At 44.3% G+C, this 19,171-nt stretch overlaps 1 protein-coding gene across 3 annotated transcripts in view; it reads right to left on the bottom strand.

Annotated features, from left to right (window-relative positions):
• LOC308103422 (uncharacterized protein) overlaps nt 1-13,987 on the bottom strand; it is a 52,088-nt gene extending 38,101 nt beyond the window's left edge. For 2 of the 3 annotated variants that reach the window (XM_080453380.1, XM_080453378.1), the window contains exons 1-3: nt 13,784-13,987; nt 10,253-10,904; nt 8,190-8,299 (exon numbers count right to left, since the gene is read on the bottom strand). In XM_080453380.1, the coding sequence (XP_080309506.1) occupies nt 8,190-8,299; nt 10,253-10,340 (198 nt within the window). In that variant the 5' untranslated portion in view covers nt 10,341-10,904; nt 13,784-13,987. Of the gene's footprint in view, nt 1-8,189; nt 8,300-10,252; nt 10,905-12,890; nt 12,910-13,783 lie in introns of those variants that run through there. The other variant, XM_080453379.1, reaches the window with a different exon arrangement.
• Nucleotides 13,988-19,171: the final 5,184 nt, after the last annotated feature.

Here is a 19,171-nt window from a genome sequence, read left to right as displayed (position 1 = left end):
GGTCAAACTGCATAGCAGAATCAATGTCCATGGCTAGATAAGCTGCCCTTGCTTTGCCGGTAAGAAGGGGAACAAGATGAAGAGCCCAGTTGTCCTGGGGCCACCGACAAGCCAACGCAATGCGTTCGAAAGTGGCAAGATAGTGTTCGATGTCTTCATCCTCCCTGTAGGGCTGCATTTTCGGCCCTTTCCAATTAATTGGTGGTGGTGCTGAAGATGCGTGGCTTGATGAAGGAGACTCCGCCCCCTGCTCATCAGGAACCCCAAGAGAACCAGCCCTTCTGGCCGACTGCAATTCCCTGAGGTCAACAGGAGGGGGCGCTGTAGTGCCATCAGGTGTTTGTGCTCCCAGCGGCCTTCGCTCAAATCGGTCCAGCTGGATTTCCTGCTGCAACTGGCCAAACTGCTGCTGAAGGTTTCGCATCCGGAGCTCCTGGGTCTGATTATCAGTCTCCCTCTTTGCATCTCTCAGCTGTTGATTCAGGAGGAAGGTTTGGAAGGTGTGGCTCAGACTCTCCACCGTCTCTGGTGGTCCATCACCCGTGGCTCCTTCCTCCTCATTCAGGATCGGTTCCTCTTCAACATCCTCTGCAAAAGATGTCTGGTTGCCGCCCTCTTGGCGCGTTCCGGATCTGGTAGTTTTTTTGGTTGTCATTGTGGTTCTGTCACCCTTGATTGCCACTCATCCCACCACTGCCACCATATGTAAAATAGTTCTTTCTTATGAGGGCTAGGTAGACAGAATGACAAACCAAAAGTTGCAATAATCCGGATTTATTTTTCTTAAGTTGCACAAAAAATGTAGTTCAAAATAGTTTCAAAAAAAGTTATTAAAAAAAAACACAAAACAATAAACTTACATGCTTCAAACAAGCAACAGTCCAGAGACCTAACTGACTCTGTCAGACTGACTTAAAGGGCAGAGCTCTAGCAGCAGCATTGTGCCCATGACTTTCCTGACTCAGGCCTGAGACTCGACTGACTAATATCATCTACCTGTATGGCCTCTACCTAGTGGCCTCAACCAAGTCAAAAGACAGGTAACCTCAACACATTCACCTAAAATACTAGTGAACTCAAACAAAGAAAACATTTTCCAAACTTTACAGAAATCATTCAAATCAATCAAAAGGTAAGTATTAATCATGTTTAACAACACACCTCTTTTCAATCATAATATACCTTATACAGAAAAATCCCACACTCCCCTGTCAAATGGTATGTCCCAATTCCCCTACCCTCCATATAAGGAGCACTGTGGTCATGTGTTACTCTTTTCAGATCCTCAGACCAGGAAGAGGACATGGCAAGTATGGGTGTTTGTTTGGTGTGGTGAGGAGCTTTAAACTGTTGAGATAAAATAAAGTGGTTATGTTTTAAACAATCATCACCTTACCGTGGTGGAGAGGTTTGTGTGCCCCAATGAACCTGGGAGCTGTGTTGTCGGGAGCCTAGTGCTCCTGGTAGGGTCTCCCATGGCAAAGTGGTCTCGGGGGAGGGGCCAGACTAAGAATGGTTCACCAAACACTTCATGGACAATTCAAGACGAAGTGATGCGACCCGGCCCGGAGGAAGCCCGGGGCCCTCCTCTGGAGCCAGGCCCGGAGGAAGGGCTCGTCAGCGAGCGCCTGGTGGCCGGGCTAACCACGGAGCCCGGCCGGGCACAGCCCGAAGAAGGAACGTGGGCAGATCTTCGCCGCCACGTGGGCCCACCACCCGCGATCGGAACCAGTGGGGTCGGGTGCACTGTCAGATGGGTGGCAGTGACAGCAGAGGTTCCAGACGGACCAATCAGGGGCAGCAGAGGCTGACTTTTGGGACGTGGAACGTAACTACGCTGGTGGGGAAGGAGCCTGAGCTGGTGCGGGAGGCAGAGCGCTACCGGTTAGACCTGGTGGGGCTTGCCTCCACACATAGCAAGGACTCTGGAACCAAACTCCTGGACAAGGGGTGGACCTTGTTTTATTCTGGAGTTGCTCAGGGTGTGAGGTCTCAGGCGGGTGTGGGGATACTCACAAGCCCCCGGTTGAGTGCCATCACGTTGGGGTTCACCCCGGTGGACAAGAGAGTCGCCTCCCTCCGCCTAAGGGTTGATGGGGGGAAAACTCTGACTGTTGTCTGTGCGTACGCGCCAAACAAGAGTTCAGAGTATTCGGCCTTTTTGGATACCCTGCATGGGGTCCTGCATGGGGCTCCGGTGGGGGATTCCATAGTCTTGCTGGGGGACTTCAACGCACACGTGGGCAATGACGGGGATACTTGGACTGGCGTGATTGGGAGGAACGGTCTCCCTGATCTGAACCTGAGTGGTGGCTTGTTATTGGATTTCTGTGCTAGTCATGGACTGACAATAACAAACACCATGTTCAAACATAAGGATGCTCATAAGTGTACTTGGTACCAGAGTACCCTAGGCCAAAGATCAATGATCGATTTTGTAATCGTATCAGCTGATCTGAGGCCGCATGTTCTGGACACTCGGGTGAAGAGAGGGGCGGAACTGTCAACTGATCACTATCTGGTGGTGTGTTGGTTCAGATGGCGGGGGAAGCCTCTGGACAGACCTGGCAAACCCAAGCGTGTAGTGCGGGTGAACTGGGAACGTTTGGAGGAGACCTCTGTTCGGAAGGAATTTAACTCCCACCTCCGGCGGGACTTCTCTGGCATCCCTGTGGAGGTTGGGGGCATTGAACAGGAATGGGCAATGTTCAAAGCCTCTATTGCTAAAGCTGCGGCTGTGAGCTGTGGTCAGAAGGTCTTAGGTGCCTCAAGGGGCGGTAACCCTCGAACACCCTGGTGGACAGCGGTGGTCAGGGAAGCCGTCCGACTGAAGAAGGAGGCCTATCGGGGTATGATATCCCAGGGGACTCCAGAGGCAGTTGCAAGGTACCGACAGGCCCGAAGGGCGGCAGCCACAGCTGTGACGGAGGCTAAGCAGCGGGTGTGGGAGGAGTTCGGGGAATCCATGGAGAAGGACTTTCGGGCGGCACCAAAGTTGTTCTGGACGACCATACGGCACCTCAGGAGGGGAAAGCGGGGAACCATCCAAGCTGTATACAGCAAGGATGGGGCTCTGCTGACTTCAAGTGAGGAAGTCGTAGGGAGGTGGAAGGAACACTTTGAGGAACTCCTAAACCCAATGACATCAGACCCACCCTCCCTGACAGGAGCAGAGCCTGAGGATGATGGGGGATCGGCGTCAATCTCCCGGAAGGAAGTCACTGAGGTAGTTAAACAACTCCACAGTGGCAAAGCTCCGGGGGTTGATGAGATTCGTCCAGAAATGCTGAAGGCTCTGGGTGTTGAGGGGCTGTCTTGGTTGATACGTCTTTGCAACATCGCGTGGAAGTCTGGGACAGTACCGAGGGAGTGGCAGACTGGGGTGGTGGTCCCACTTTTCAAAAAGGGGGACCAGAGGTTGTGTGCCAATTACAGAGGTATCACATTACTCAGCCTCCCTGGGAAAGTTTATGCCAAGGTACTGGAAAGGAGGGTCCGGCCGATAGTCGAACCTCAGATTCAAGAGGAGCAATGTGGTTTCCGTCCTGGTCGTGGAACAACTGACCAACTCTTTACTCTGGCAGGGATCCTGGAGAGGGCCTGGGAGTATGCATATCCGGTCTACATGTGTTTTGTGGATTTGGAGAAGGCATATGACCGGGTCCCCCGGGAGTTTCTGTGGGAGGTGCTGCGGGAATATGGGGTGAGGGGGACCTTGTTGAGGGCCATCCAATCTCTGTACGCCCAAAGCGAGAGCTGTGTCCGTGTGCTCGGCAGTAAGTCGGATTATTTTCCAGTGGGGGTTGGTCTCAGACAGGGCTGTGCCTTGTCACCTATCCTGTTTGTGATTTTCATGGACAGGATCTCGAGGCGAAGTCGTGGCGGAGAGGGTATACGGTTCGGTGAGCTAAGGGTTGCGTCACTGCTTTTTGCGGATGATGTGGTCCTGATGGCACCATCGGTCCGGGACCTTCAGCTCTCACTGGATCGGTTCGCAGTCGAGTGTGCGTCGGCTGGGATGAAAATCAGCATCTCCAAATCTGAGGCCATGGTTCTCAGCAGGAAACCGGTGGATTGTGCAGTCCGGGTAGGGAATGAGGCTTTGCCCCAGGTGAAGGAGTTTAAGTATCTCGGGGTCTTGTTCACGAGTGAGGGGAGGACGGAGCAGGAGATCAGCCGGAGAATCGGAGCAGCAGGAGCGGTATTGCAGTCGCTGTACCGCACTGTGGTGACGAAAAGAGAGCTGAGCCAGAAGGCAAAGCTCTCGGTCTTCCGAGCAATCTTCGTTCCTACTCTCACCTATGGTCATGAAGTGTGGGTCATGACCGAAAGAATAAGGTCGCGGGTACAAGCGGCCGAAATGAGTTTTCTCAGACGGGTGGCTGGCATCTCCCTTAGAGATAGGGTGAGAAGTTCGGTCACCCGGGAGAGACTCGGAGTAGAGTCGCTGCTCCTTCGCTTGGAAAGGAGCCAGCTTAGGTGGTTCGGGCATCTAGTACGGATGCCTCCCGAGCGTCTCCCTAGGGAGGTCCTCGCTGCACGTCCCACTGGGAGGAGACCCCGGGGCAGACCAAGGACCAGATGGGCGGATTACATCTCCACACTGGCCTGGGAACGCCTCGGGATCCCCCAGGAGGAAGTTGCTAATGTTGCTCAGGAGAGGAAGGTCTGGAGCTCTCTGCTGGAACTGTTGCCCCCGCGACCCGACTCCGGATAAGCGGTTGAAGATGGATGGATGGATGGATGTTTTAAACAAACAATTGTCACTGTGTTGTTTGTATAAATGAAATGAGTAGTATGATAAATGCATATGTTAAACAGAAAATAATGAAAATAATGGAACATGTGAGGCTATAAAGGTAAAGTGGGAAAGGCAGTGTCTGTCTTTACCACACTAAGTACATTTAGAATTCCGGACTTGTACTTGTAACAGAGTATTTCTACATTGCAGTATTGATACTTTTACTCAAGTAAAAAATGTGGGTACGTTTTCCACCACTGGCTTGGGGGACTCCTCTACATGACCCTCGTCTCTAATCTGGAATTGTATGCCTGTGTTCCATCACTGCTAATGGTATTTGGATTTAAAGGGATTTTAGAGCATATTTCTCAGACTGTGGCATTTATGTGAGAATGTAGGGAGGTGCGCTGCTATTTTTTAAATTGTTTTTTCTTATAAGTTTTATCCAACTGCTTTTTATTTTCTTTAAATGCTGTTGTTTTTCTACATGCATGCTCCCCTACTTCATCTACTAAGTCGTTCCTCTCCTGCATGTCCATAACTATTAAATGAAATTAACATTATTTTTGTTGGATTATGCGCACATTTAAGAGATATACGCATAAGGGGACTCTGTTATATAATGCAATATTCATGACTAGAATATAACACTATTTAACAGAAACTGTCAGCATTTTCTATACTAACACCAATATCAAAGTAGTGGAAATGTGAGCATGAAGACAGTAACAGGGAAGATGATCTCATTGATGTATATATCTATGTATAAAAGTGCTGTGTCAAACCATTGCATTAGGACTGTCAAGCTAGCATTTGTGTGGTGCATTTGAGCCACTCCCCACTTCAGAGTGTAGGATCAGATAACCACAGGCTACATCACATAGGTTGAAGGCCTCTCTTATCCCATGTGCAATGAATGTAGTACAAACTGATGGATGCTACTCTCATCGTTCACCATACTTTTTCTTTCCATTGTCTGAGTTTAAAAGCAGTGTCTGTTCTGCTGCATTGTGCTTCGTATTTATTGTAATCTTGGCTGGCTGCAAGCTAAAGTATACAACTTAGGGCCTAAATTGTATACTTAGCCATCTTCTCTGTAGAGGTAAAATGTCATCAAGGATGCTCTAATGTGTCCTTTACTGAATACTGAGCAACTGTAATAATGGCATGGTATATCATTTTCCTATGAACAAATGCAGGAAAACAGTTAAAGCAAATGTCATTAAAGTCTCATTAAATGTGGTAAAATATGGACCACCATGTCGCCCTGGATACACCAGCCAGACCAGCTTACAGTCAATGGACCTTCATCAGAGCATCCTCATCATCACGCTCTGATGAAGATCGAAAGCTAAGCACATTAAATGGGCAATTTTACAATTGAGTGAAGTGTATGAGAGTATTGTCTTTGGCGTGTCTCCCACTGATTGTAACAGTTTGATCATGACAACAATCTTTAGCATCAGCTGTCTCCTTTTAGGAGTCTGAGAAACCACGTCTTTGTCATTTAACTCTGAAGGTGTTCAAATTTACCCTTTTGGGCTAGTTTTTGCACTTCAGGACACAAAATATGTTTTGCTGTGTACCAGCTCCTCAGGGAACCGGTATACTGTAACCGTGCCAAATAACTCATGTCTATCTAACGGGCGATCTACACCAGACTTTTCAAAGCGAGCGTATGCGTGGCGCGTACAGCGCGTTTGTTTACATCCAATTGATATCACTGCTAGCGGCTACACCAGCCGCGCGGATACGCGAGTCCCGCATACGCAGGCTTTAAAATAGGACTGGATCTAAAAGTGCGTGTGTGCGTATATGCGCGTGTGTGCGAAAAAAGTCTGGTGTGTTTCCACAGTAAAGGAATTTATGGCCTGCTCTTTCAATGGCACTATGTAAGCAGTTTTAAGACACCTGACCTGATTATTATAGAGTCGGTTGTTTATCTTCCACAGTGTAATATATATATATATACACACACACACTGCAGGCAGCTTAAAGTAGTTTTATCTGTTTTGGAGTCCAGACTCCAAACCAGATACAACTACTTTAACCTGCCTGCAATTGCCATATCACTGTTTTCTTTGTAATCAGCTGCAGATGATCAGTTGGATGGTTAGCAGACATCTAGAGCAGATGACCAGAAGGTCACCGGGTTCCCAATGTAATAAGGGAAATAACTGACTCCCATTATCTTGTCCCTCAACATAACAGTGATGTGAGGTGCCCTTGAGAAATTAACTTGATTCTTTATCCACTTAACCCCACACACACATTCTAATTATTATTATGTTCACCTATAATGACATGCCCGAAATTGTGAGGCCAGGGTTTAAGTAGTTAAAATAACTAATAAAAGGTCAGTGAGATGGTGGTTAACCACTTAAGCCAGATGTGTCAAACTGGCGGCCGTGGGCTAAATACGAAGGGGTGCATTGTGAGCTTGTAGATCGGCTATTTTCACACATCTTTGAATGACATGGCCAAAATCGGAACGCCAGGTTGAAAGTGGCTAAGATCTCCATCTCAGGACACACGTGTACCCTTTGCTGACCTAGTACCTGCCAGTAGCACCTGCCAGTGCCTTCACTTCACAGTCTCAGTCTCAGCTTTCAAAGCTGTCTATCCAAATAAAAGAACAGTACAATGGAGAGTGAACTGCCCCACTCTCCTTGGATAGATAGAGAGCCCTGCTCTCTTATAATTGATAAATGCCAGGCGTGGAGCTGACTTTGTTCCACTCCCAGACAAACAAAAGGATGGCTGTTATAAAACTAGGTGATGAAACACAGCGCCCCATGATGACATTCAACAAAACACACAGAACAGCCCTGGAGATCAGGTCACAGAGGATGAACGCCCATAGACACACACGTGGCATGCGTGCACACACATAAGCACGTACGCACACACACACACACACACACACACACAAGCACGCATGCGCACACGCCGCACACACAATACTAAATAACACATACAAAAGCACACACCGTGTTTTAGACAAATTAATTGCATTGTATTCACCACCTGCTCTCTCTCTGACATATACACACATCTCTCTCTCTCTCACTCACTCTCACACACATGTACTACACACGCACCTCTCTCTCTCTCTCTCTCTCACACGCACCTCTCTCTCTCTCTCTCTCTCTCACACACACACATGTACTACACACGCACCCCTCTCTCTCTCTCACACACACACATGTACTACACACGCACACCTCTCTTTTGCACACACACACACACACACACACACACACACACACACACACACACACACACACACACACACACACACACACACACACACACACACACACACACACACACACACACACACACACACACACACACACACACACACACACACACACACACACACACACACACACACACACACACACACACACACACACACACACACACCTGGTGCACACACACACACCTGGTGTAGGGACTGCGGCAGCAGTGTGTAGTCACTGTGTTCCCCTAGAGACTGTAGTGAGGTCAGTAGCTCTGCACTGGGGCCAGGTGGTCTGTCCCTGGAGACACTTCCTAGTAACATGAAAATATACAGGTAAGATTACACACAACTCCTATCGTCTCAGTCAAAACAACTGAATAAAATGAAATGTAGCTGTTGATTTCTATTGTATTGTATTGTTGTTCAAGCAAAACAAGTGCCAGTGGACATCAACTTTAGAGTAACCCTTGACACACACCCAATTCATATCGTCTGGCAAAAACCTTGTATCTCCATATTTCATCTTTATGATTTTTTTCATAAATGAATGCCCTGTTTTATACTTTGGCGTATGACAGTGTCATGCAAAAGTAGCTCAAATATCCCCACTGCTATTTTTGCAACTTTTGAAAGATTTTGAGACGTTTTGAAAGTTTTTGAAACCTTTCACCTATAATGACATGCCCAAAACAGGGACACCAGTTGAAAGTGGTTAAGTCTACCTGTGGGCTCTTAACGTATTAACAAGAGATAATGGCTAATGGCTATTAAGTTATTTTCTTTTTCTTCAAAAGTAACACCTTTATTTTACAGCAATAGCTAATTTGTTTAGATGAGCTCTGAGATAACAACCAGAACAAGAATAATGCGAAAGTAGCGCTTGCCATCGGGCAATCAATAGATAGACACTACTGTATCGTTCCAAACACTGAATCCTCCTAATCGTTTTTTAACCCATTAAAACCGGGAATGCATCTGTGTCATTTTAGATTTTAGCTAAGCGCTATGGTAGTTGGCTATTCAAAAATAGCAGATATATCAAGATCATAGACTGCTATTTTTTTATTTATTGTTTTGAACTTTTTTGCAAATCTTTGAATGAATTCTTTGAGCGAACATTTTTTAACTCAATTCTTTGCTACTGGGGGTCCCTGGAACAAAATATTTTGAGATGGGGGTCGGCAGCCCCCCATATAATTTTGGGGGTCCTTGACATGAAAAGGTTTTGAGCACCACTGATATAGCGACATACCTTTTTCAGAAAACTGTTAGGATTTTTTAGAATCAGCCTGGGTTAAAGAAGCATGAGCCATGTGACCTGTCATTTCGGACCCCTCATTTACGCATCTCTTTCTATCTGAATGGTTCTGCAGTGAATGAATTGTGTCTGTGTGTCTGGTGGCGTCACAGCTCCATAGCAGGTGGCTCACAATGATGCAGACTGACAAACAGGCAGTCATCTCCACACGTTCCCAACCCACGATAAGCTTGTCAGCACCTTGCCTCCAGCTACTACCACAATATTTACCATTAGATATGTTGCACAAATGTTATACAACAGGCAGACGTAACAGTAGCTTAGCAATTCAATCTTTGTAGCTATAAGCTTCACACTGAGGGTTTTGTGAAACCTTGACACTGTCATATTAATCTTTTAAGCCCTGTTTGTCCTAGGCTGGGCCGTTATTGTGTGGGTATTAAATTGTGGTCAGTGAACGGAGGATAAGCTTGTACTTCATTCTACAGATATGAATCAATTGTTCCTTGGAAATAAATGTGTCACTTGAATTCCTCTCTCTGTGTTGATAACAGCGTAGATCTCAGTACTACAGTATGTTATAACCCTCTGACTACACAGATGACAGCCTGTCACCAGTCTCTCTTGTGTGTGGGGATGTGAAGTGAAACAGTAACGTTGGTTGGATGAAGCGAAATTCAACCATGTTATGCTATCTATGTAGAATCGGCCTCAGGTCTTAATGGGTTAACATGGCAAGTAAAACCTTGCCCGCCAACCCCAGTGGCCATTGGCTCTGCTGTCCTATGGGGAGACTGATCCCTAATTTATGCTCTGTTGTACGACGGTGTCGCACACTGAAAATAGTAGATTCACAAGCTCACAACTCTGTGACAAGCTGTGAGCTTATAGATCGGCTATTTTATGTGCAAGTATAGAGTATATAGTATAGATCAGGCTTGCCATAGAATAGTGGTATCAGTACATATCAGACACAAGAAATAAGGGAAACAGTAGGCTTCAGTACCTCCTGAAGTGTTAGTGGAAAGATCATCCTCTTTCTGAATTGACACAGCATCAGGACCTTTGGGGGGGCCAGTGTTCTTGTTACCCATCACCGCCCTCACCGCGGTGGTCTTGTCTGGATCAATGTTTTCTCAAAAAATGGGCCCCACAGTCCCTGCGATGGACTGTGGTTCACTCTCTTCAAGTCTGAGTCTCGAGACAGACCTTACAAGGGAAGATGTCAACTTTTGTTGAGTCTCTGCAGATAAAACAACTTTTTAGCATGTAGACCAATGAGCATTAGTGAAGCTGTAGAGTCCTGGGTAAAGCTCTGAGATGGTCTAAGAGCACTGGAAAATGATTCAAAAGGGTCTTAGTTGCTCCATGATTGATCTCTTGAACTCCCAGCAGGGTTAGGGTTGTGATCACTCTTGAAGGAGTGTGAGTGTTTAATCCCTGATCACATCTCTCGGGTGGCTGAGCAAAGAGGGGGTAGCCCAGCATACAGTAGGCTGCAACAATGGAACCAGGGAATTGTGGGAAATGAGGTTCTCTGTGAGTGAAATAGCTGTAGACCTCCGATTATGATTATGAAGATTATTTGTGCTGGTCCTATTCCAACTTGCAAGCTCAATCAGGGCAGGGTGGAGCTTCCTTTCCTTGTCCTCAGCAACCTAATAGAAAAATAATAGCATATCATTACATTGGGTAAAAAAGTTATTTCTGCCATGTATCTAAAATGTTCTTGCCTGCTACTCCTGTTTTGTTCAAGAGACAAGCGAAGAAAACAGAAGAGAGAGTGGTGGGGGTGTGGGCAGAGATGCAGCAGAGTGACAGAGAGTAAGAACAGGAGAGAGAGACGGATGAATGAAAGGAGAGAAAGCACTACTGTGGTGAGATGGGAGTCATTTGGCAGAGTGAAAGAGGGATCTTTGTATTTACACAAGGGCTGCCCCTTCAGGCATGGCAGAATGCTTGATTCTGAACAACTCCCCTCCTGAGCTGAAAATAACTCAATGACTATTAGTCTGTGTAGCAACGAGGGAATAATGTAATGTTACATCCCAGACACACAATACATTCTACAGATGAAACCACCTTTTACATTGTATAACTTTTACAATGACAGTACAGGACTGTTCGGTTTTAAATACTCTAACCACTTAACCCTATAAGCTACACTTCGTTGTACAAAGAATAGAGAGAAAAAAAAGGATCTACAAGCTTGAAGATCTGCTATTTTCACTATTTAAAGAAAGAACTAAGCTGACAATTCTTGCCTAAAATAGGGACGCTAAGTTGAGAGTGGTTACCAAAATGCCTCAGAGTTAACATTAAATGAGTACCTACCCAGAGCTGGATCTTCCCTAGCTTGACTTCACCTACTGTACTGAACCGACTGAAACAAAAACATGGGGAAAGCCATGACTTTGCCTACAAACTCCTTCCACCGCAAGTTGAAACCATTAAATGCATGAGGCAGTTCACACACTGTATATAAATGCATTTTTCCACCTCACGGAACCTCTGTTTTGAGCATGAATGGTCAGGGCAGAGGCATGTGAATCACGTGTCATAACATGTCTTGCAGGGGCGCATTAGCAGTCATGTGAATATAGTGGATTATGCAACATGGAATATGACAGACAGTGTAAAATTATGGGTTTGTCTTCCTACTGGGATTTGAACCAGGAACTCCTTAGAAACAGCCACTTGAACTAACAGCCACTTGTGACTTAGTCACAGATACAGATAACAGAGTAGACTGCAGCACTTACACAGTACAACTTAAAAAAAAAAAAAAAACTAGATCAGCCTTTATGCCTTTTACACTCTGGTGCAGTGGTGGAAGAAATACTCACATTTTGTAAGTAAAAGTACCAATACCACAACGTGGAAACACTTTGTTACAAGTAAAAGTCTGGTATTCAAAATGTACTTGGTAAAAGTACCAATACCACAATGTAGAAATACTCTGTTAGGTCACACACCACACTTTTATTTTACCTATGAGGCGGAACCTGCCAATGCTTTGTCAATGCAAATGCGTGGATTCTCCAGGAAGATGCGCAAGAACATGAATCCACTGAGATGTAGTGGAGTAGAAGTAAAAGTATTGAAAATTGGGAACCCTCAAGTAAAGTAAAAAATCCTCAAAAGAGTACGTACTTGAGTAAATGTACTTCCTTACTTTACACCACTGCTCCGGTGTATGCCTTTTCTACTCCTACAGCAGGTGCTGCCAAATCCACCTTGTCATCATGTCTAGTACTAAGACTAGTACTTGACATAACCACTGAAGTTGAACTACTGTTAGTTAGTTGAGTTCACAACAAACTAGGGGTGAACTCTCCATTTAGGCTATGTGAATGTGAATGTTGGCAAATGAATAGTTTCAACTGTAATGTATCAAAATGTATACCCTTCATAATTATCTGTGGACTGTATCTGGATGTCATGTCACTGCTGGGTGGTGTTCACACTCTCTTTGTGTGTGTGTGTGTGTGTGTGTGTGTGTGTGTGTGTGTGTGTGTGTGTGTGTGTGTGTGTGTGTGTGTGTGTGTGAGATTGTCACACGTCAAAGTTGAGCATTGACAGCTGATGCTGCAACAGTCAGCACCTTAATAAGTGAGTGGGTCATTCGTTCCTATGGTTCCTACCTACTATGGGTTGTTGATGTTAATGATGATCAGCCATTAAACTCTTTCATTTCCCGTTTTCTATGGACGTGTATTGTCATTTAAATATGGGGAAACATGGCTAGCATCAACATAGGATACAGAACGACCATCGACAAAACATGATGAGCCGTTTACGTTGTAAAAAACAAACACCAATCTGCCGCAATCCTAGCCTTGGATCAAGACTATCTTGTAATGTATCGATTTGTACATTTGCATATCTATTATAGTCTTGGGCTGCACCCCCAGGGTGTCCTGGACTTTCACCAGTACATCCCGTATTTCTCCGAACGTGTACAAATGCGAAATCTAACATGCTTACCCGTTTGCCTCAAATGTTAACTTGCGCTTCGGAGTCTTTGTGCACTGTATTAGTCCGTATTTTTCAATAGATATGTGTTTTAATCCCGTCTAAGCCTGAACGCCATCCCCCTTCGTTTACTTCCTGTTTACATTGCGTGTAATACCGGGTTTCACCGAATGCGCATCGTCACTACCGCCCATTGAGGAATACAGGGAACTTCCGACAGAATCCGACACAGACGGGATTAAAACACATATCTATTGAACAATATAGACTAATACAGTGCATAAAGGTTCCGAATGCCGAATTAACACGCAGGGCTACATGGTCAACACTTTATATATGTCTTTTGTACACGTACGGAGAAGTACAGGCTTTCCGCGCGGATATCCAGTGACAATTGGGGGGTAAAGCCCAAGACTATCATAGATACGAAAGTAAAAGTCAGTTTCGATAAAATACGCTATGATAGTCTTGATCGAAGGCTACCGCAACCCATGCAAGCTGACACATTGCATGGGCTGTTCAAATGGAACACAATACAGTACAGTACAGTAAGCATACTCACTCCAGTCAGTGATGTCTTGCAGCTTCTCGGTTGACATGAATCAACGCCCCGCGGTGGCACCGACGTAACGCTTGCATCCATCCGACTACATCAGGTTAAACCTCGTTCGTTGTGTCCTGTTCCGCCCGACTCAGGGATGCTTCCTGCGGTTCCATGGTTGTTTACTTTACGACCTAAATCCGGGCATTTTCTATTTCCCTCATTGCAAAATGTACACTGTGGTTAAAGTCTTTTTTTTCTTCGTAAGGCAAGCTATGGCGCCATCTCCTGGGCAGATGTGTAACAGCTGCTGCTCACTAGTGGGCAGTGGTCGCTTATGTAACAGGAATAGGTAGGTTTATTAGTCATATGACCTCAGGGGTCATCAATGTGACCGTGGCTAGACTTGGCCTTCTCCTTGGAAAATTTTAGATTTTTTTTTACATATAACATTATAATGTTGTCATTTTGATCATAAGACCCAATTACTGAATGTCAGTCTCCAAGTTTTCTTCAGAATATATATGACACTGATTTACTATGACACTATGGCACATAAGAAGTCCACCAGTACAGTCAGTGGTTCTCTAACTTTTTTTTATTTTCAAGGACCCCCATAACTCTCAGAGTTACACACCTGTAAATGTCATTTAAGGCTATAGTTTCTAGTAATATTATTGTCCACTTATTGGTATGTCCATGACAAAAAATATATTTAGACAAAAATGTCCCAATGTGCCAGCATGGTGATGATGACCCCACAGACTGGATTACAATTAAGTGAATTTTGTCATCCTCATTTTTGTCATCCTCATTTACTAGCGTTATTTAGGGGCCTTCAATTTGTTTATCTGGCGATGATTGTGCTGCAGCTAGGCAGTTTTTTATATAACACATGCAGGTGTACTCGTTATCTTTGTTGATTATAGGCCAGTCCACCTCATGGGTAGCATATACGTTGTTTTCTATTTGTTCATCACCCCCATAAATAGCCTACAACTATCCCCTGATTTCCATACAATCAATATTGCCTGTAATTGAAAATATGACCTGGAAAATAACATATAGGCTAGAAAACAACATTGATACTGTAAGGTTATTACAAGCACAAGCACAGGTTTTCTATATTTATATTTATCAAGGGAGCCACAATATTATTATAGAGTATTTGAATATTTTAGAAATGATGATTATTATTATCATTATTATTATTATTATGTACTCCCACCACCTAATCCCTACATTGTTTTAAACATTTAAATTAGATGAATTGTTTTCACAATGTAACCATCTCACAATGGTGCCATCTCCTGGGCAGATCACTGGGCAGATAACTGAACACTGCTGCTCACTGAGCAGTGGTCACTTAGACCAGGGATCGGCAACCTTTTTGACATGAAGTGCCATGTTTTTTTGGTACTCAGCATGCCAAATCAACATTAAGTTTAATTCATTTTTTCTTCTTTTGAAATATTTTCTTTCACGTCAGAACATTGTAATGATCATTAGACTCAACAACCCCCCTATCTCCTACCTAGACTCCCTCCCCAGTCAGAGTTCAGAGTTTGAATGAATGTATAATTATATTGTGCAGGATGTAATTTACATACAGATGTGAGGGGACTTTATTTAATTGACTACATTTAAAAAATATGTACATTTTTACCAAACCTCCTCTCTCTCATACTTATGCCAGCGTGCCAGTGATCACCCTCCCCTGAGCCAATGTTGGCACCTGTGCCTGAGGTTGCCTACCCCTGGTTTAGACAGACTGGATTATGTAGAAAGTTATTTTTCCACCACTGGTACTGAGTGGCATTACAACTTGAGTTGGTCCCCGATCGCTTCTCAGTGGCTGCTCAGTGGCTGCTCAGTGCTCCTAAGTAGTTAAGCTGAGTCAAATTCCTCCACGGGGATAAATAAAGTACACCTATTTGCTTGCATTGGAGAGATCTGGCAACATATTTTAGCTTTTCCCTTCAAAAACATAATTGATTTAAGGATTTTAAAAGCCTTAAATAGCTAAAATAAGATGTTCTCTATATTTATCAAGGGAGCCACAATATTATAGTATTTGAATACAAAAAGAACATTATTGCTATTATTATTAAAGGTAGGGTAAGTGATTTGCAATTATTCAAATAATTGCAAAATGGGTCTATGTTCTGATAGTACTCGTTACTATAGAGTGGCCTATCCATATAAGGAGTCTCCCATGTCTCTCCAGCTCTTTATTAAACAGAAAATGCATTTTCAGTGCTCTCTCCTGATTGGCTCAAATGTTGTCACCTACCTGAAAATGTATTATATTCTGTTTACTAAAGAGCTGGAGAGACCCCTGTGACCGAAAAAACGCTCTGTAGCAATGATTACTATCAGAATATAGTACTTTAACCTTTTTAACAAAAAAAAAAGAAAAAATATCACTTACCCTACCTTTAATATCTTTCTTTATTATTCAAGTTTTTATTATTATTGTTATGTACATTCACCCTATCCCTATATTGTTTTAAACATTGAAACTAGATGAGGTGTACTTGATACACATTTCCAGCAACTAAAATGGCTTCAGAGGCATTGAACATCACAGGTGGGGAGTGTTTTTTAAATTATTTTAACTACAATGTATTCAGCTGCAAGGGTCTAAAATGAAACCAGTAGCCTTTGTGTGTGTGTGTGTGTGTGTGTGTGTGTGTGTGTGTGTGTGTGTGTGTGTGTGTGTGTGTGTGTGTGTGTGTGTGTGTGTGTGTGTGTGTGTGTGTGTGTGTGCGCGTGCGTGCGTGCGTGCGCGTGCCTGCATGTCAGTGACTTTGTTGGATTTCAAATGGAAAAATGAGGAACTAGAGCAGAAACAGGAAGGTAAGGAGCATCTTCCAGTTGTGAGTGTGTGTGCATGTGTGTGTGCTTGCAAGGCTTGTGCCATGATGTGCCATATGTGTGTGTCATGTGAATGTCCATTTCTCTCTCTCCCCTTCTCTCTCTCTCTCCTGGTCTTTCTTTGTATGTAATGAGTCAGACTTCCTAATGGGGTTGCTGCCTTTAGCGATGAACTCTGGTTGACGTCTTGGCCTTGTTACGACTCCACAGGAAACCATCAAGCTACAGAAGCAGCTATTCAGTCATAATAGGAGGATTTAGATTATTGCTCTATTTGTACATGAGCTGTTCTCTGTCTCACACTAACTAACTGGGTTTCCATTCAATCCTTTTGAAAATATGACACATTTCACCTGTCACTATTCAAACACACACACGCACACGCACACGCACACGCTACACACACACACACACACACACACACACACACACACACACACACACACACACACACACACACACACACAGGCACGAAAGCAAGTATAGCATAACAAGTTTTATTTTATTTGCAAGTCAAAGGGATGCACAGTTTCAGTTTGAAATGTAAAGACATATTTGGAGGATGTGACCATGTGACATTTGGAACAGTCTTTTTATAAACAACAACAACATGCTGACAGAGAGGATCCCACTAAACAAAGAAATGGTCAACTAATTCCTACTACCCAGTTAAATCTTGAGTGTTAATTTCAGGATTGTACTGTGTAGTTTGGAAACAATTGGTGAATATTGCTGTACTGTAGGATGAGTGAATCATAATACTCCTGAGAGTCTGCTCAGCTCTCCAGGTTCAGCACATGGGTTCCACCCTCCTAACGAATCATTTAACCGCACATGAGCATCCATAACTCGTTCAGTTCTGATTGGTCAGGTGCTGGTCCTTATCAGCACTTAAATAGTCTGCCACAGTCAGTTTGATCACTTTGTCAGAGCTCTCCATTTGCCATGATGGTGGCTTGGCTCAACTCAGGGTAGGCTGAATTTTTGGCGTGGTTGTATCATATGATTATGATGGTGTCAGTTGTACATAGGATTATGATAGCGTGAAGTGTTGATTAAAACTTAAAGGAGCACTTCACCCATTTTCAACCGTATCCTCACTAATGCCCATTTTAACATGGCACAATTTCTGTCTACTCACTCTGTCTCATTGGTGATCTGTGGACAGTTTAGAAACCGTCCTACCAATGACATTATCGATGGGGATTCCAAGCTAATTGAAAACCATGAAATGGAAGCCATTGTTCTTGCATTAATAAAAAAAAAGTATCAAATATCATTGGTAGGCAGGTTTCTGAACTGTCAGCCCTAGTCTGAAACACAGACAGAAATGTAATACCCTTGAGCAGTATTGAGAACTATACTTGTATGAAGATTGAAAATGGGTGAGGTGGTCCTCAAGTGCTTTTGTTTTTTTTGTTCTAGGAGTGTCCTCCTGGTTGTGCTGTCATGTGATGTTAGCAGTTATCCTTGGAGATACAACAAAGCTGCTGTTCGAAGGCCACCTACTGTGGGAAAAAGGCCACCAATATACTCTGACCCTGGTTCCTTTGGCCCAAAAACGTCAGGATCATCACCAGCTGCTCCTGAAGGCTCATCTCATGGCTCTACTGGTACCAGCTACGGCGCCACACAACCCTCCAGTTATAATCCTGTTTCTAGCCCTGTAGAGACTGGATTTTGGGAGAGTTCATCTACACCTGCCTCGGAAGGCTCCTCTCTATCAAGTGCCCCAGGCTCATCTAAACCAAGTGCCCCTATGTCAGGTAACCTTGTGCTCTGCATTATGGTTTTGCAAGAATTTCTACATGCGTCTCTATCGAGTGGAAACCTTGTGTGTCCAATGTTACTTTTCAGGGGGGGGGGGGGGGGGGGGGGCTGTGTGCAATGGATTCACTGTAAGCATTATTTAGTCTCCAGCTCTTAATACTTTGCATTGGTTAAATATTTCAGGAATGGCAGATCTACAAGCTCACAACGTGCAAAGAGCTGTGAGCTTGTAGATTGGCTATGCGTGAAAATAATGCGTGAAACTCTCGTAGACAAAGGGTGTTAATTTACCAAATTACATAAAGTTAAAATATGGAGATCTAAGGTTTCTGCCCACAGCAATGATAAGCTACTGTAGTCAGGGTTTTTAATTTGTGATCAGATTTGCTATTGGAGCCATTGATTCTAGAATCTCAAATGTGAAGTACGTTTAGTTGCATGGATGTTTAGCGAATGAGTCCCCAAAATAATTGTCTTAATGCTTTGTGCTCATAGACTTCCCCTGGCATGTACAACCTCATATGCTCTCTTCCCGGAAGTTTCCCAGAGGTTCTGCTACAAGGCAACCCTCTCCTATCACCCCTAGGTATGGGAGCTCAAATCTAGGTCCTCGTCAAACTGCTCCACGGTATCGGGCAGGAGAGGGAGCCTCTGAGCAAGGTACCTATCAAATATGAATTTAATTATTTTTGGGCGGTGTAGCCGCCCCTATAAGTGGGGTTGGGACACCTCATTCTCTGTACTGTGATTGGCTCATTAGTA

Source organism: Gymnoscopelus braueri (genome assembly GCF_963280865.1).
Source record: "Gymnoscopelus braueri genome assembly, chromosome: 16".
Classification (NCBI taxonomy): Eukaryota; Metazoa; Chordata; class Actinopteri; order Myctophiformes; family Myctophidae; genus Gymnoscopelus; species Gymnoscopelus braueri.
Note: the sequence above shows the minus strand (reverse complement) of the source record. Positions and strands in the feature narration are given on the sequence as shown.